General features: G+C 32.1%; 3 protein-coding genes across 10 annotated transcripts in view; 2 read left to right on the forward strand and 1 right to left on the reverse strand.

Moving 5' to 3' along the window:
* DZIP1 (DAZ interacting zinc finger protein 1) lies at positions 1–4,602 on the forward strand. The gene is made up of 6 exons (XM_023173289.2): positions 1–214; positions 269–501; positions 1,339–2,052; positions 3,068–3,775; positions 3,827–3,993; positions 4,078–4,602. The coding sequence occupies exons 1-6, from the start codon at positions 100–102 to the stop codon at positions 4,511–4,513; spliced, it is 2,373 nt and encodes a 790-aa protein (XP_023029057.2). The 5' UTR covers positions 1–99; the 3' UTR covers positions 4,514–4,602.
* LOC111517213 (uncharacterized) lies at positions 4,545–17,414 on the reverse strand. 7 transcript variants are annotated; one of them, XM_023173292.2, is made up of 5 exons: positions 6,450–6,622; positions 6,308–6,399; positions 5,473–5,726; positions 5,075–5,138; positions 4,545–4,908 (listed from the first exon to the last, which is right to left on the reverse strand). In XM_023173292.2, exons 2-5 carry the CDS (start codon positions 6,365–6,367, stop codon positions 4,636–4,638), a joined length of 651 nt encoding a protein of 216 aa, XP_023029060.1. In that variant the 5' UTR covers positions 6,368–6,399; positions 6,450–6,622; the 3' UTR covers positions 4,545–4,635. The 7 variants fall into 7 exon arrangements, with proteins under 7 accessions (XP_023029060.1, XP_074025528.1, XP_023029062.1 ...); XM_074169427.1 differs by lacking the exons at positions 6,308–6,399; positions 6,450–6,622 and adding an exon at positions 17,355–17,414; XM_023173294.2 differs by lacking the exons at positions 6,308–6,399; positions 6,450–6,622 and adding an exon at positions 7,516–7,620.
* LOC111517187 (ras-like GTP-binding protein RhoL) overlaps positions 10,306–19,114 on the forward strand; it is a 17,719-nt gene continuing 8,910 nt past the window's right edge. The window contains exons 1-2 of one of the 2 annotated variants that reach the window (XM_074169429.1): positions 10,306–10,465; positions 18,848–18,962. In XM_074169429.1, the coding sequence (XP_074025530.1) occupies positions 18,856–18,962 (107 nt within the window). In that variant the 5' untranslated portion in view covers positions 10,306–10,465; positions 18,848–18,855. Of the gene's footprint in view, positions 10,466–17,322; positions 17,347–18,847; positions 18,963–19,114 lie in introns of those variants that run through there. The other variant, XM_074169430.1, reaches the window with a different exon arrangement.

Below are 19,114 nucleotides of genomic sequence, written 5' to 3' on the forward strand. Positions count from 1 at the left end.
AGAAAAGAAGAAGAAACATACATATAAACAAATTAATGAAAATTAACATGAAATTTTGAATATATTTTAACTATCCTTACTTCCACTTTTCTTTATAAAATGTGGCTTGAAGCCGAAAATCATAAATGGCATTATGATTATGTTCGTTTGGCTTGGGATGCAGGATTTTCATTTGGAAAATCCAAATATACTAGTTTGGATAAAAATAAAATATGTTTGTAGAGACATGAATAATATTCCTTTTCCCAAATTGATATTATCCTTTCAGATATGGTTGACATAGACCGAATTATAAAAGATCGAGATTTTTCTTCAGTTGAGAAACACATTTCAACAGTACTGCAGTATGTATTAGAAGGTGAACAAGTTGAAATCCTAGATACAAACTTTGTAAATTTTTTTCGAATGAGCCAGTTATCTATTGAATATTTACTGTTCTGTAAAAAGTATTTAGACCATACAGTGACTATTCTCAAACAGGATATTGTAAAATTGAAACAGGTGGGTGCATCTCCCAAGAATGAAAATGGTTTATTGGTTTTATATTTGACCAATACATGAGGAGAGTTTTATATTGTCAAAAATTAATTATATACAAATTACAAAACATGAACACTGAACTTTTATCACTGAAGCTATTTTTATGCACCTGTCTTGATGTAAGTCATAAGAATTGAATGTTAATGTGGTGCTCAGAGTTGAAAGTAATTATTTGTTACATTTGGGTTGAGATAGCCAAGTTGGCATCTTCAGGAGATGAAGTCTACTCCAGTCAATTATTTCATGCTCTTTGAAATTCAGTTTCCGGTTTAATGATACATAGATATAATCAAATGTGTCTTTCACCCCAATTATCTCATTTGAAATTTACGTGAAACTTTTCTCATTATAAAATATTTCAAAAAGATGAAGGTATATGTAAAAGAAATTATTCACGAATAAAGGTTGAAACTGTCATTTTCGTGGCATGTCCATTTCCTTAAGGCCCACCACTAAGGCGTTTTTATTGTTATTATCTTTATAGAATGAATATTTAAAAAAATATTTGAAAATTGTATTCCATCTATGTGTATACATTTAATACTTTCAGTTTTGTTTTTATGCAAATACGTTCAATTAAGAAGTACTGATATTGTGTGTATCAATTAAACAATGAAGAATTTTGAAAAAATCACATTTTATCATTTTTGTGGCAGACAGTACTTCAAACGAAACAAAGTACTTCTGAAAAAAATGGCCCAATGTTTGTTGTATTTCAGTTTTCATCAAGATTTTCCAACTATTTCGACAATCTTTCATATCGTCCATCCTTAAAATTTTTCTTGTCTTGTTTTTTAGGAAATGAAACAGATGAGGTCATATACAGAAGAATTGGAAACTCATATATCAGTTTTGACAAAAAATAACTTGGTTGCGACTTTTAAATGTGAAAAATGCTCGAAAGCTTTCTCAACAGAGGAATATTTAAATTCCCATTTGAAAAGAAGACATAATGAAGAAGATAAATTAAATCCGAACATTGAGGCTGAAAAACTGCATTTGGAAATCAAAGAGTTGAAAGAAAGGCTCAATAATACTGAAAAACGTATTCAAAAGGACAGTGATGAAATTGAGTCAGATAAATTGAGGGATGATGAATTTGATGCTAGTAAACTAATTAATGAAATCCACAAAAACTTTGAGAAATTCAGAGAGCATGTTGAGAATAAAATAGATACATTATATTCTGAGAAGAACTTTTATGATGACAAATATAATAAATTATTCAACATTGTATTGGAATACAGAAATAGAGAAGATGATCAAAGAAAAGAGCAAGAAGTTCAAAATGTCAAGGAATCTTCAGTAGAGCATTCTAACATGAAAGAAAGTACAACACAGACTGAAAACGCTGAAAAATCAGAAAAGCTTCAGATAGAAACAATTCATAATACAAATTACTATGAATTCAAGGAAGGTAGTACTGAGGAATTAACCGCAGAAGATGATCATGTCCATAATGAAATTCTGGAAAAGAAAATGAATGCTTTTGGGGAAATTTTAGAGAATAAAGTAAGGATCCCATAAATGCCCTCTATGTGAGAGGAGATGTCTATGCTTACTTATACTCAGTAACTGTTATATTATAATCATTATTTTTTTTTGGTGGGTCAGTTCATACAACTTATCATATTCTTGTTGAATGTAAACTGCACATTATTCCTTGTATATAATGTCGTTAAGTGGAAGAGTAGAACACACTAAACTCCGGTACATTACATAAACACTTTCATGGATATTTATATTGAGCTGTCACGATTCACTAAAAAAATCAATCAGTTTGAGTTTATTATGCATTAACTTTCAGTTTGTTTCATGATTAAACTTGCCTAGATTTTCTATTGATAAATTCATTCAACATTTTGCTACGAGATTTTCACATCGAGTTTCAACATAAAATTATTTGTTCAGGCATATATAGTTTGTCATTAAACATTCTACTACTGAATTAGATTAAGCTGATAAAATTTTATGAGACTAGTCAGACCTTGAGTAAAACCCTTAACATAGAAAATAGAGAAATATTCTACCTTTTGAAACTTTAGTCTCAACATACATTAGAAATGTAAGAATTTCTCCCCAGAGTAGAATGAATAGTAGGAGGTACTTGTATTTAGCAGATTTCAAAGTTTAGGAACTCCATAATTTCCCAAATACCTCTGTGTGTGATGTTTCTTATTCTTTTCATTCGTCATATTCTTTTGGACATAATTTGGATTGTTCATAAATTGTTTACCTTCTGTGATCCATAGCCTCACATTTGCATAAAATATGACGAGCTGTCTCTGTTCTTTTGTTGCATTGCTTGCAGCCCCATTTTGTTCAGGTGTCCTCTCAATGGACAGTGACCAGTGTGCTCTGAGCCAATCACTGCTTTGTTGAAGCAGTTCGCTTTTTTGAGGGTCTTCATGGAGAATTGTTTCCATCTCCATTGTTTAATTGTTGTATCTTGGCTGTTTAGGTTAAAATACCCAGAGAAGTCAAGAAGTAATGTTGACTTGATATCAAGACATATGCTGTGTTTCAGATTTCAACGGGACTCTTCAGTATCGAGAATCAAATGAAAGTGTTTTACGAGAAATTGTCTAAGCTGGAATCGAATCAAAACATTACTGTTGACAAAATTGAGCAGTCCATACCGGTTTCATCATTATCTGCTAAAATAACACACTCACACGATGAGAAACCAATAATAAAACCAAGAACTAAGTTCAGTAAACCCACGACTTTGCCAAAAACTGAAGAAACCTCAAGAGAAGTAGAAAAAATAAGAACAGAATTAGGTGCCATTCTTTCTAGAGCAAAAAATAATGAACAAAAATTGGTTCAAAATGCAGTAGGTAATATGTATGACACCTTAGATTCTGAAACTGAAAGCGATTCCGAATCCACTGAGAAAAATCCACCAGAGACAATCAGTAATCTGAAAGAAAGTGTTGCTATGGTTGGTGATAAACTTGAAGAAAAGAAAATGATTGATAAAAGAAAGCGTGTGGAAAAAAGCAATGTAACTGTGGAGAAACCAAAACACGTTGAAAAACACCCTGTCGATGTAAAGAAAACCATACCAGTGGATAATAAACAAATGGTGGAGAAATTGAGACAGAAAATGAATGACATTCTATATTCCAGACTACAGGAGATGGGTATTTCCCCAAACTGGAAAGGCATTCCAAAGAAAACTTTTCAAAGAGCTTTGGAAATTGTTGAACACCAAGCTAGTCTCAGCAAAAAGGTAATATTTGATTAGCTGCAGGCACATTTGATAATTTTGGATTATTTTTAGTTCCTGCCTAATTACGATTCAGTGAAAAAGTCCATTGAAAAATCCATTAGTCTAGATTTTGAAAAGAATACTGCAGGAACTGTAAGACTTCAAAAATCTCTAAGTTCAAATAAGGAAAAACCCAATTTGGTTAAAATTCGGTACAAAAAGAAAATCAAAGAGGATGAGTGAGTTTTCATACATCCCTATAATACTCTTGTTTGTTTTTGTGCACCACTAACCACCATTAATTTTTTTTGTCTGTTTTCTAGGACCAAATCCAAACCGATAGTGACAATAAAAAACAGATCCATGTATGATACTGATTCTGAAAGCGAAGTCATTGCAAACCACATTCTTTCTCCTGCAAAAGAAGTTGAAAAAAATCAGGCGGCCGTCATTAAAGAACTGAAATTCTTACAGTCAAAATCGATACCAACGATTACAGGCGATACTGATTCTGATTTGAATTCAATACTGTTGAGTGATGATAAACATACAGTTGAAACCAAAAGTGCAATGAAAAGTTATCCTTCCGATGGTTCACTTGTGAAAAAAAAGGTGCTGTTTGATATTGAAGCTGGTGATAATATAGATGAAGAAGTATCAAGGAAAGGTGGCACTGCAACAGACTTGACCAGGCATATACAAAGTGAACAAACAAAGAAAAACGTGGAAAGTAGTTACTCGGATTTTGAAATCAACTGATGAACATATAGTTCTAACAAAAACAACTTGATCTCATTTTTTGTTACAAATTTATTTATATTGTATTTTATTAAAAAGAATTCAACAAACTGAACTTTTAAACTTAATCATATCTTATCATACTAGAGTTGATGTAATTGTGACATTTTCTCAATTTCCATGGTTAGATGCTCGATTTTCTCCCTTTTCTCTGATATTATTTTCTCAATATTCTTGAGTTTCTGGTCTTCTTCTAATTCGTTGGTGAACATATTCACAATAGGAAATCTCTCATAATCATCGAGTTTGACCTGGGAATGTTTTTCATACTCTCTTTGGAGATGTTTTTTGATATTTTCTGATGAACCAAGGTCATTAGAAACATTATTAACTAAAGTTGAAACAGTTTCTCCTTCCTAAAAAAACGAAAATATATTGTTCAAGCCAATAGATTATTAACAAAATTGAGTATTTCTAAAAAGTAATTTTCTTGAAATAATTTCAATTCCTCATAATTGAAAATTTAAAAATATGTTTTTTTTTGAAAGAATATTGATATAAAGATGAAGTTAATAGCCTTACAAACTGTGAGTGCAGCTTCTTTAAATCATCGTCTATTGCAGCAATTTTTTTAATAAAATCGTCCCTGAAAAAATATAGATTAGATTTTAGGTCATATTTTCTATTTAATAAGAACATTGAAAACTTTTGGCTTTTTGATCAGCTCTATTGTATATGTAGATACAAAGTCAAAGCAAAACTAATTGCATGATCAACATTCATTCATTCATTCTATGAAAAATGTTTCACTTGCCAAGTTACTTCATGTGGTTTGTGTATGAGTCTTACTTTTGAAATAGTTATGATCATACAATGACTCTAACAAAAACAAGGAAAGTACCCAAAGATGGAATTTTAATGTAGTTTATCTAAATATAATTGGAATATTTGATAACATAAATATATGCAAAAAAACTTACGATTGTTTTTGTAGTTTTGAGTTCAAAGTAGACGTTTCTTTATCCAACTCTGCAGTGGATTTGTTCAAAATTGATTGTTTTTCGATGATTCTCTTGAGTTTATGAATATTTTTTCTTTGGTTCAGTGATATTTCCATCAAATTATCACGTTCATGTGTTCTTTTTGTTGTGAGCTTCTTTAAAATGTCATATTGAGTATAAAATTGCATGTAGGTTTTATTTTTTCTTTCAGCAACATTCTTCACATTTTCACCCTGAATTTTACATAAACGAATTAGGTCAAGTATAAGTAGTTTCTTAAACTTATTTGCATTTGGTCACCAAATGACCTAAACACGAAAAATTCATAAATAAATTGCTAAAAACTCCAACTTGTTTGTAAAACTTATTAAAACATAAAAAACATTCCTATGAAATTTCATTTGAGATGAGTTGACTATTTTCCCAGATTTTCAGCTCAACTGTATAGTATTTTATATCTGATACTCTAAAAATTATCGTTTTGGGTTCTATTGCCTTGATAAAGATCCCCCAATAATATTTTTTCTCAAATAATTTCTTCAATGTACAGACAGTGAGCATTAACACTGTTATTATTTTTAATGTAATAAAAAAATGATCAGAATAACATAAGTGTATATTGTATTTATGATCTTGGATCTTAAAGCAAATTACTAACAGTTCTTGACAAACTTGGTGGATTTTTTTTATTAGATTATATTTTGCATCAGTTATTTTTAGGTTATTCTAATTGGAAATTTTTCACTTTAAATCATATAAAAATATTTAGAAACGAGAAGCTTCCGATAATTAACAAAGGAACTTATTTATTCACCTGTAATCCATATGTTTCTAAAACCAATTGATAATCGAATTCAGGTTCTGAAGTTTCCATTTTACAACAAATTTATCTCAAAAAGATTCAGACTGAAAGAAATCTGTTAATAGATGAATAATAGGTTGAAAAACTACTTCACATGTATTCGAGTTGCTGTCAAATACTACGCCCGCTGTATTTTTAAATGTAAAATGTAATTATGGTAAACAGGGCATTCCATTGTTTCAGGGAAGTTATAATATATACTGAATCTAGTTAGAATTGTTCAAATAATCCTAATATTGTGTATTCATATATTGTGAAGTAGATATAAAAAAATAATCAAATGTTAAATTACTAAAATTGAGGTAATAGTACGTTTTGGTTATTGGAATATAACGTTGAATAATAATTGTTTTGAGTAACTATAACATTGTATTTATCTGAATGATAAGTTCAAATTCTCAAAAAATAACCGCCCAGACATTCTTTTATAAAATATACCTGTCCACAATGCCTGTCCTGTGTATGTAAAGACAATGTCTGTAGCATTCTCTTTCCTCCGTGCATTAGATGGCGAAACCAGAATAAAGACACCAAAATTACATTATTTAAAAAAAAAATTGTAGAAAAATTAAAAATGTAATTATCAACCGAAAACTCATTTTATTTATATTGATATTTTATAAAATATAAAAGTAGACGCAAACACTTCATTCATTAAGCAAATAAAATGGTTAACTTTTGTTGTAGAATTGTTGGAAAGGACTGAAATGAATTAAAGTCGATTCGATGTGTAAAGGGGATGAAATGGGGTTAATTTTTGGGGAGAAAAAATAGCTCTTCACGATTTCCACCGAATAGACAACAGACCTCCCAAAAAAGGTGATTATGAAAGTTGACGATAATTTAAAGGTCTACAACTTAGATGAATCATTTTTTCCGATACCTAACCTAAAAATTTACGAAAAAATCGGAACCTTTTTCGTTTTTCATTGTATTCTCCTACAATTGTGTTGTAAATATGCTGTATTTTTTAAATCAAAGTATTTCTCTCCAAGACGGTACGTTTTAACGACAATCTCAAAGGATGAACGAGAGTTGACCTCTGTTTTTCACTGCAGCCATGCATTGCATCGATGTCGATGTCGAAGTTTGGCCACAGAATAGTAAACAATTCTGTGGTTTGGCCACAGTAGGATAATATAACCAGTAGACTCTCTTACCACGTGATCCGCCCAAGTTGCCGGGGACTTTCAACTGCTCTTAGGATGAGATTCTCATCCAACGCGTTCAGTGCTGTAGTATCGAAGGATTCGACGGTACCACGGGTATCGGATTAGTTATAATAAACGGTCGTAAATTGATATTGTGTTTAGTTTATTCGCTGTTCTTATTACTGTTTTTAATTTTGTAGTTGGTTATTATGCGTTTTATTATTAAGTAATTAGAAAATGGGAGATGCAAAAAATACATTATTATATGAGCGCACGCCTATGGTAAAAGAATGAAATTGGCTCTGCACCTCGTTTCGAGGTCATCGAGAATTTGGTGCATTTATGAATAAAATTAGTGGGAGTGGCGACTTACTGGTTGATTTTTACTGTGGTTCAGGTTTGCAATTCGTGTATTGAGGCTTTCTATAGATGGCGTCTTCGTAAGGAGTGATTTTAGCGCCTTTACCCCCTCACAGGTTTCTAAACGGATCTTCTACTGATTCAAATTGAAGCTTGTTTTCCAGGGACAGTTGAGTACAACAATGCATCCGTGGTTCAGCCTGGTACCAATGATGAACCTATGGTGGGTCGAAACACTGCTGTCTGGTGTTGTTAGGGCTTTGATTTTATCAAAATATTTATTCTCTCGAAACTAAAAGTAAGCTTTTTTTGTTGGCCTATCTACTTTCACACGGTATAAAATAAAATAACTATGTACAAATTTATCGGAAAATGTGAATATGAAAGTAGTTGTTTCGAGAGGACTTTTTCTTCCAGTTTGAGTTACTTATCTTTGCATGATCTACACATCTTTGTGAAGTTTCCCACATTTTTTGTATGAAGTAGAATGCCAAAAACCTTCGTTTCACAAAAAATACAGTTTTTCACAGATACAAAATAGTAAGTTTCTACCAAATTTCATGAGAAGCAAATTATTTTGGTGGAAAATAAAACAAAGAAAGAAAAATAATTCTCAAAAAGTTTTCTTATTTTCATTTTTTCGATAAAAGATGTAGTTTCGGTGGAAAATTTGAATAAAAACTATTTTCCACTACTAAAATTCATTAAATTTCTTTTTTCATACCTTGCATGGACTTCAATTATTTTTCTCGTAATGAGCCAAACAATTTCCTTCCTTTATGCAGTTATTACTTTGTTTGGAGAATGTTCATAAATACTAAAGGAACTCCTTAAACAAAGTTTTTCATTGTTGTTGATTTTGGAACGGAAACGGTAGACAATCATTGTTGACAAAGTACGGGCTCTGTAAATATGTATATTTATTGTCTTGAAATTTTTGGTGAATCAGGATGTGCATTGGAGATGAAAGAATATGAAAGTTACTTTGGATGATTTAACACACACAGCATACTTATTAAAGATTTTCAGATCAAACAAGCAGCAGTTGGAAGCACGTTACGTTATCTTTACGAACCGTTAAGATAAGTATCTGCATAATTTCTTAGTTTTTTTTTCGATATGCAAAATTATTATACCCTGCTTTCTAATAGTAAAAAGTAATACATGCTCATTATAAATGCAAAATGCTAACAGATCGCTCAAAAAAAATTTGGTGATTTCGTTAAGATTTGCCACAGTACGAATAGGAGGGTTTATAACATTTTACAGGATTCACACTATCTTTGTATCGCAAACGGGTCGCGAGCCAAAGATTTTTATGAGCGTTCAGGTCGCTTTCTTCCTGCAGTGGCGTCCGTATGAGTATTTAATAGAAATAACTTGTGAAAACCGATAACTATGTTTATTAATTTACATACATTTAATATTGTTATAACATTTGTATTTTAAATATTCACATAATGATAGATGTTCGCTTATTTCAGAAGATATTAGGTGTAAGCACAAATTATGGTGTGTTATCATCAGATAAAACCGAAAAATCTACGTCAAATGTTATGATTGAAGGTTCTTCAAATGTCCTCAACTAAATGATTTAATTTTCTTATGTTGTCTTCTTTTTGTCCCTGATATATAGGGATTTGTTAGACCAACAGACTAATAGATTAACAGATTGTCAGGGAGAACGCTGACCCTGTCAGAACCTGTCACTGGCATCGCTTTAGGCTTTGCCAAACAAAGATTGAATACCTGGATGGCAAGAAGATTTATGGACTTCTGGCAGAATCTTCCAGGATTGGCTCACACTTCGAAGCTTGATACCAAACAGTTGTTGGACTACAATAGGGCTTCGTTAAGAAGCTGGGTTTATTTGGTCGAGTGAGAATAGGTGTGAGCCTCAATAAATCCTTGTGGGTTGCGGTGGAGGGACGAATAGACCCACTCACTTTGGACCTAACCCAATCTAACAACTATGAAGTTTTTTTTCAAAATACAAAATAGACCCAAAAATATTCTTCTTAAATGAACGAAAAACCTACAAAAGCATTCCTTTTCATTCCTCAACTGTGAATGTATCTTTGAACATAGAAAAGATGAAACAGAGTATAGAATGATAATTAGTACACGAAAACTGTACCGACTCGAACCAGTTTCGTGAATTTTCGCCATCTTCAGCAATCACATTAAACGTATCTCTGCCTTTGTCATGCGAATAATTTCACTGCGTGTTCCCTGTGACTCGATTGGTAAACGCATTATTCCATTTAATTTACTCCCACATTCCAGCGGTAACCCAAATACAAAATTATTACACTGCCGAATTACCCACAATTACCTAAATTGTGTGATATTATTATTAACAGAGCAAAGCGGGAAGTGGACAGCGCTCCAGACATTTGAACTTTTAATTGTTGCACGTAGAAATTCCATTACAACAAACGCTTTATAGTGAAACTGACAATGATGATAAGCGATTCGAGATAAGAATTTCCTTAGTAATATTCTAGGCAGTGATGTGTGTGTAGGACCGTCATTTAAAAGTTAGATGTATATTGAATGATTGTTCGGAGTTTTTGAGGATGTGATTTATGTTCAAAATGTAAGTAAAAATGATTATCGGTTTTATTAAAGAAGTAACTTAGTCTTAGGTGTCCGTATATCGGGCAGGAAAAACGCCCTGTTTGTTATCCGTGAATCTTATGTACTACTAAAAATAGTATCAAACTGATAAAAGGAATGTGCAGGTGAAAATTTATGGCTTGGTTAGGAACAATTACTACGAATATGATTATAAAACTTCAACAGTTGATTTTGTTCCAATAATATTGTTTTCAAACTTTGAAATAATTTGAACTTAACTTTCAAATAGTGGTTTTTGGGATCATATTTTCGAATAGACCAACTAAATATAATGAAAATACTTCTGAAATTACATTTTTTCCAAATCTGTTTCGATTACCACATTTTTAAAGTCTCTGTTCTGAAAGTATATTCATACTTGTTCTCACGGTTCAAATTTAGTGACTCATCCTCCAATAGTTTTTCTAGTATTTAAAGAGGAGGGATTTTGCACAATTCAGACTTAGTACTGTGTACTGGAAGCAACATTGGATTAGAGATACCTCTATTAGGATTTGGTACTAGTATCTTTGGACGGATATCCTATGGATATTCGTGGAATGTTAAAAAAATATCAACAAATTTCAAAATTTCAATAGTATGTCTGAAGAAATCACCCTTCAATAGTTTTTCTAGTCTGTATAGAGGAGGGATTTTGCAAGATTCAGACTTAGTACTGTGTACTGGAAGCAACATTGGATTTTCAGTGGACATCAAATTCCATTCCAATTCAGGTCGGAATATCCTTGAACATTGAATGAATGTCCGTTAGATTTCGGAATTAATATCCTTGGACGAATATCCTATGGATATTCGTGAAATGTTCAAAAAAATATGAACAAATTTTAAAAGTTAAAAGTACGTCTGAAGAACTCACTCCTCCATAGTTTTTCCAGTTTGTATAGAGGAGGGATTTCGCACGATTCAGACTTAGTACTCTGTACTGGGAGCAACATCGGATTTTCTGTGGATATCCAATTCCAGTCCAATTCAGGTCGGAATATCCTTGGACATTAAATGAATGTCCGTTAGATACCTCTATTAGGATTTGGAATTAATATCCTTGAACGGATATTCTATGGATATTCGTGAAATGTTCAAAAAAAATCAAAATTTCAATACTCCGTTTGAAGGACTCACACCCAATAGTTTTTCTAGTCTTTATAGAAGAGGGATTTTGTACGATTCAGACTTAGTACTGTGTACTGGTAACACTACCGGATTTTCTGTGGAGATCCAATTCCTGTCTAATTCAGGTCGGAATATCCTTGGACATCAAATGAATATCCGTAAGATATCTCTCTTAGGATTTGGAATGAATATCCTTGGGCGGATATCCTAGGGATATTCGTGAAATGTTAAAAAAAATAAAAAAAAAATCAAAAAATTAATTGTACGTCTGAAGAACTGCTTTAAATTTAGTGTCTTGTCACCCAAAAGTTTAACATTATTGCATAAATAAAAAAAAAGATCAGTGGCATTGATATATACAAATAAGTTGACTGAATGAACATAACTGAGGTCATTTAATTTGTATCATTTCTCAACACCTTTCTTCCTTATAAGGTTGTTGTTCACTTGGACTATCTGATCTTTTATTTGTTTGACTATTGTTCATTTCCAGAAGATATACTATAATTTGAGATAAAGGCATTTTGAGTATATAAAAATGCCTCTATCGCATAATTACATTTTAATGAGTTTGAATAAAGCAATTTATGTTCTTGTAGGTATTGAAAATGTTATTAGAGATATGAAGGAATTCAAAGACTGGCTATTTACATTTTTGGTTTTTTCAATTGGAAATTTAGAAAGTGAGGGAATAAACTGAAGTTGGCTTTTAATTTATATCTTTGTGAAGGTTGAATTCCTGGGAGATCAGAATCCCTGTTGCTATCATCACTGTAGTTGTCATCGTTACTATCACAATATCAATAGCTGAATCAAGAGCAGGTTTTTGAGGGGAATGAAACTCTTCGAAGCGTTTAACGTTTTGAAGCGTTTTCATTGTTACTCAGAAACGATATGAAAAATTCGTCTCACAAGCCCCCAAGGAACTTGAAAAATTAGAGTTCACGTTTGTATCAGCAACATATTTTTCTTGTGACACTCACACTAATTCATTAGAGTTAAAATCGGAATGATAAGGAGGATTCTTCATTTTCCTATCAATTTCATATACTTTGAATTGTGGTTTGTAGATTTTTTATTATAGAATACAGATCGTATTTGGGCATATCATCGTTTTAACAACTCTTTCATTTCTTCTATTTGATGACATGTTACACATTTTTCACTTTGCACATTGTGGTATAGAGCATTATCTATAACAAGTTCAGTATTTTCAGAAAAATTAGGAATTAACATTTCTTGCAACCATTTTTGATTTTTAAAATTAATTTCAATATAGTAGTGATTCAACGCATTTGACTGCGTTGATCACAAAATACTGCTGAGAAAGCTCCAACGTTATGGATGCAGAACTCACAAATTATTCGATTCCTACTTAATGGGACGGACGCAAATGGTCAAAACAACTCAACTTTCAAAAAAAAGGTAAAATAAATCTGGAGTTCCACAAGGTTCTGTGTTAGGTCCCATTCTTTTCTTATTATATATTAATGACCTCACCAAGCTTAATATTTCTGGGAAGTTCACCTCATTTGCAGATGACACTACCATACTTTGGAATAATAAAAACACTTGTGAGTTGCACAAAATAATCTCTGCCGACTTGAAAAAAGTTAAAGATTGGCGTGATTCAAACATTTTATCTTTCAACTTAACTAAACTATCTTTATTTATTAAATTTATTATCTTTACTTATTAAGGAGCTCCTAAGTTATTACTATTTATGTCTACTTTTTTATAAACTTGACTTTTACTCTTTTATATATACATATCTTTTATATCCTTCATTTTAACATAGTTTGTACCCATGCATCATTTTTATTTTTATTTCAGTTGGTATGTATTGCATTTTTTAAAGTATTTACTACCCAAGCTTTGTCTACAAGATTATGTCTTATGATAATAACGCATACTATTAATATTATTATTATTAAACCCACTTTTCCTCATGCGTTCACTAAGAATAGTGTTTGTTGTTCCAACTTTTTGAATGTGCGTGGGAAAAATAAATAGAAATTTTTAGTAGACTTCACCATCTGTATTTCTTTATTCAAAAACTTTCTTCTCCTTAGGTGATGGATTTCTGATTTTTCCATAAGTAATTTACTATCATGTTTTGTATTTTCAGCTAATTTACATTTCTCTTAATAGGTACTTTCCTTGATAACTCTATATAATTTCTATATAATCACGAATTTTTCATCTATTTGCCTCAAAATCGGGATTTTTCTTGGTTATATAAAAGTTGATGACATATCGATGATGGCCTAAGTGGCTCATCGGTGTCCAACTACTGTCCTAAATGTCTCCTGTTGTCGATGGTTATATATTGTATCAATACAAATATTAAACTATGTAATTTTTGAAAGGTCAGTTTGATAAACCCCAAACTCTATAGGAAAATTTGGACGTTCAAACTTTTCATTTCATTTCAAACTCATAAACGGTTCAGAAGTTTTTCCCTTTCATATTCTCATGGAGTGATTCCCTTGGATCATGAATACGGGTTTTACCGAACATTCTTTTTTTACAACAACTAATGCGATTAATAAATAATCAAAGAAAACAGGATGCAAGGAGATACTACGCTGCTGAATTAGTGCAAATTTAATACCAGACAAGGTTTTGAATAGTGGAACAAAGCCGGGAGATATTTTAATCTTGAATCCTTTGATTTCTTCCTTTGATTTCAATCCTTTTTTTGGATTAAAAAATTGTATTACATTCTAGCAGATTCTCTATTGCTATTGGTTTAGCTTTGCTTATTTGAAGGTGGTTGACTACCAAAAAATTATATTAACAAGAAATGAAAAATAAAAATTAAAAGATTCCAAACCAAGTTACTACACGACGTTTCGATTGTTAGTATCCACAATCGTCTTTGGGTGATAACTGGACTTATTCCTCCGAGATCTGACTATTTATAGGTCATTCGAGTGCTTTCATCTATCCCCTCTTCCCTCTCGCCGCTTCATCGGTTTTAGCGGAAGCTGACCGTTTGGCGGGAGTTGGTCATGTTCTGCTTGATTAGAGGTTTCCATATGTTACGTATCTCTACGCTAGTTTGACTAAATGCGATGTTGTACAACATCGCCTCTTTGAATTTTCTTCTAAACCAGTGTTCCTCCTTGTGGATGATTTTAGCTTGAGCCAACTTGATGTTATGTTGATGAGTCCAAACATACTCTGCTGTTCCTGATTTGCTGGTTTCTCCTCGCTCTGTGTGTTTCTTGTGCTCGGCAATGCCTCTAATTTCATCGATGTATGATTCTCCGCACTCGCAGGGTATCCGGTAAATGCAATTCTTGGAATCGCAGTCCGCGTTTGGTGGCCTGGTTTTTGTAAGGCTGGTACGGATAATGTTCCCAGATTTGAAGCAGGTTCTGATGTTATACTTGGACCCAATCCAATCCTTGGACGACAATCCTCTGATGTAGGGAACTACAAGTACTGGTTGTGGCGGTCTATCTTCCTTGTGGAGCTCTTGCTGTCTTCTAGCTAAAGCCTCTTCCACCATCATCTTGGGAGTAGCCATTCCATTGAAGGTCATTTTTGATGATGCCTAGTTGCTTTTCGAAACCTTCCTTTGTATTACAGAGTCCGAAAGCACGGTCTACTAGAGTCTTGATGATTCCTCTCTTAGTCGATTGATGGTGGTTGGATTCCTGGTTGAGATACTCACACTTCCGTGTGAGTGGGTTTTCGATATACAGATGTTTCCCATTTAGTGTCGGTCCTCTTCACCAATACGTCTAAGAATGGCAATTCGTTGTGGACTTCCTTCTCCATTGTAAAAGTGATGGAAGGACTCATGTTGTTGATGTGCTTCAGGAAGGTGTCTAGTTTTTCATTTTCATATTTTTTGGTTGTTGTTTGTATTTCATTTCATTGTAATTTCAGTTGCCTAATATAATTGTTATTTTTCAGCCAATCTTTTTAATTTTTTAGAGATTCTTTCAGGGATTTCAAATCAAGTTATATCATATTAGACAATGGATGTCCGAACTAATGTAATAGCTTTGCTTACTTTTTAAATTGTGGCAGGTTGAATATCCATAAAAAAACTGCAAGAAACATTGACTATTCCACAATTGAATAAAATATATTTCTACCTAATTTGATTGAAAGCTCATTTCCCGAATTGTATTCTAATTTTTTTTGTGAATTTTGTTTATATACACTTGAAATCTGTTTAAAAAAAATCTGTTTTTCCGTTAATCAGCTGTCGCCCCCATACGAACGACAACTCTCAGAAGTTGAGAAACTTGTGCGAGCTAAGGACTAACGAGGTCTTACCTTTTAACGTGTGATTTCTAACATTGGATTGGATTTGGATTTTTGAATTTCCTGTATAGTCATATATTATTAACAAATATATTTCGAAATTACAAAATTACCTAATAAGAATCACATACAGCGCGAGTTTACAATTTATAAAATAGTAACTACACTGTACCTATTGTACGTTGAGAAAAAGCTTGTTCTCAACATAATTTATTTTTAAGTAATGAGTTTACTTTGAAATAAACATTCAATTTGTATATTAAATGAATGATAATCAAGTGTTGCGTTTATGATTTCCATATATCAAATAAGGATTTTTGGAGAATGGAAACCTTAAAATCACATAAATAGTAATTAAATCCCAGCTAATCAAACTATACTAAGCCAAAAGACGTTCAAGAATTGAGATATTCAATTATGTGGTGATCATTGAAAATCAAGGAAGGTAATAAATACAAACAGAACCAAAAAAACACTATTAAAATACTCCTGTATATCAATGAACAGCACTTGGAATAAGTTTTTAAATATAAACACCCATGGTAGTTAAGAGATGTCCTAATCTTTTGTTGCAAGTAGCCATTGAAGAAAGTTGGAATTTAAAAAGTACAATCAGAAATATTTCAGACAGGGGAAGAGTTGCAGTGCCAAAACCGAAAACCCTACATTTTCATCATTTATGAATTTTCGTTCTCCCAATATCAAACAAGGATTTTTGGAGAATGGAAACCTTGAAATCACATAGATAATAATTAAATCCCAGCTAATCAAACTATACTTTGCCAAGAGTTAATATTTCTTATCAAGAGGAGGTTCAAGAATTGGGATATTCAATTATGAGGTGATCATTGAAAATCAAGGAAGGTAATAAATACAAATAGAACCAAAAAAAAACTATCAATATACTCCTGTATATCAATGAACAGCACTTGGAATAAGTTTTTAAATGAACACCAATGGTAGTTAAGAGATGTCCTAATCTTTTGTTGCAAGTAGCCATTGAAAAAAGTTGGAATTTAAAAAGTAGAATCAGAAATATTTCAGACAGAGGAAGAGTCGAAGTGCCGAAACGGAAACCCTCGCATTTTCCAAACGAATTTTCATTCCGTTCTATTGTCAGGTCGTTGAATCTCTTTCGATTGTTGAAATGGCCATTGTAATATCTACTTACTTTTATGGAATGCAATTGACAGAGGAAATGAACCGCATACTAATTGGAAATTGTTAAGACATTTTGTTATTCATAACTGATATGACTAATCGTCACAACCATTATGATATTCACATTGTCAAATATTTTGAATGAGTGCGGTTGATGGTTTGTTTATTCTTGATAAAGTGAAGAAGAATTATCGATCGAACAGTTGATTTCGAAGTGTTTGAAAAATATAATGTCCAGTAGTATTTCATATATGTTTCGTTGTAGTTCTATTTAGATTTCTTTGGGTACGTACCACAATATTGCTGAATTTATTTTTGTTGTGCTGTTTTGAAAGCATCGTGAATTTTCGAGTGTGTATATTTGAAAACTTCCATCTTCACAATTTCAGACAATGCTTTATTTGTTTGATTGCAAAGACAGTTTTTAAGAATAGTATCTGAATAATCTAACTCAACTGATAATGGTGTGTATTTTGCAATTTCAATGATAAAGTTATTAATTCTGATGTCCCAAAATAGTATTATGCATAATATGTCCTCTGGTTCTGCTTGAGTGAAAAAACAGTGTTTGAAAACTTTCCATCAATATTTATAGTAATTCCGAGGTAAATTGAATGCTGTATATTCGATATTTGCTTATACCTAGTTGAAAGAAATAAAATTCAAAATAGATATACCCTTTACGATTTATCCATAAATAACATATTGTTCATAATATGGGCTTGTTTCATGCTATTGGAAATTATACTGGTTTGCTTATAGACTAATCGAGTTAGGAGTATATTAAACTTATCGAGCCTATATTTGCAGAAAAAAGAAAAATTCGAGAAGCAAGAGTTTAAATTGGCCGCGTGTCTGTTGACCAATGAAATGAATCGTGTCTACAGCGGTGTTGCCAATTGCCAATTATTTTAACAAAAATACGAAGTTATGAACATTAGAAAGAGTACATTGTCTCATACATTCAAGAAAGATAGCTGACTAGGTGGCTTTATGGCTAATATATAACGTTGAATTTCTTATTTTTGGTGGGTTGCATGAATGCATAATTAACTTATTTTAGTAGGGTTCATGAGCCTTCGAGAACCATTTAAAAATATAGCTCGTTACATTCTGTTTAGAATCATGATTTTCGAGTACATTTTATTTCATATGGAAAATTTTTTCATGAATTTAAACGTTAACGGGTTCATATACACTTCCATTATTAAAATTTCTGTGATATCAACATGAAAATGTCTACTGCCGGAGATATTTCAAAAATAACGTTTTTATTGCGTTTTGTGTTATTTGGATCACATGTATCCTATGTATTAATTCTCCCTTCCAATGCATTTCTTATACTTTCTTCTCAGATTTAGTTGTCGGAAGTGAGTGTGATTTTACTTTGAATCACGAATAAATCAGAAACTGTTTATACGCTCCGTGAATTTTACAACTTGGCAATGTTCATTATTTGTATTATTCCTATTGGTCAATCAAACAAGAAACGGGACTAGGCTCGTGACGTCACGGGCCTAGGAAATCCGATTTTTAATAATTATTTATGGAAAAACAACGCTATTCTGAAACAAAGTACACTATTTTTCGATTTGAAATTACTACCAAATGAACTGTAAACCAAAAATCATGAAACAAGCCCAATAACTATAGTTACAACTCGAAATAAACCAGCAATAAACCAGCACCAGGGGACGCCACAATAGCATTGTGGCGCCTCACATTGAAGTGTGTTTTTTGAATACGTCTTGTTATCAATTCTTTCAAGTTTGAAATTTTATTTTAGAATTCGCCATGACGAGTTTGAAAATCACAGTGGTGGGAGATGGTATTGTTGGAAAGACCTGCATGCTGAGTACTTATACCAAAGGAGTTTTTCCAGCAGAATACGTACCAACAGTGTAAGTTACTTTTCTATAATCATTCTGTGATATAATAACATAACTCGAAAGGTGGTAACATCAACTATCTCATCCTTTAAATACGGGTTATAAGAGTTTGTTGAGTTTTGAGGAATTTAATGGTGACTTGAAATTTTCACCTTCTCTTCAAA

Source organism: Leptinotarsa decemlineata, unplaced genomic scaffold (genome assembly GCF_025532065.1).
Source record: "Leptinotarsa decemlineata unplaced genomic scaffold, Ldec_3_MD MMD2_P_RNA_scaffold_5, whole genome shotgun sequence".
Taxonomy (NCBI): domain Eukaryota; kingdom Metazoa; phylum Arthropoda; class Insecta; order Coleoptera; family Chrysomelidae; genus Leptinotarsa; species Leptinotarsa decemlineata.

Excerpts from the sequence above, each read along its gene's own strand:
- LOC111517213 (XM_023173290.2), bottom strand. The coding sequence starts at position 6,859 with ATGCACGGAGGAAAGAGAATGCTACAGACATTGTCTTTACATACACAG. Across the intron at positions 5,727-6,793 it reads AGGACAGGCATTGTGGACAG|GGTGAAAATGTGAAGAATGT; the intron begins GTATATTTTATA and ends TGTAAAATTCAG. Across the intron at positions 4,909-5,074 it reads AGAAGCTGCACTCACAGTTT|GAAGGAGAAACTGTTTCAAC; the intron begins GTAAGGCTATTA and ends TCGTTTTTTTAG.
- DZIP1 (XM_023173289.2), top strand. The coding sequence starts at position 100 with ATGTGGCTTGAAGCCGAAAATCATAAATGGCATTATGATTATGTTCGT. Across the intron at positions 2,053-3,067 it reads GGGAAATTTTAGAGAATAAA|ATTTCAACGGGACTCTTCAG; the intron begins GTAAGGATCCCA and ends GCTGTGTTTCAG. Across the intron at positions 3,994-4,077 it reads AAGAAAATCAAAGAGGATGA|GACCAAATCCAAACCGATAG; the intron begins GTGAGTTTTCAT and ends TCTGTTTTCTAG.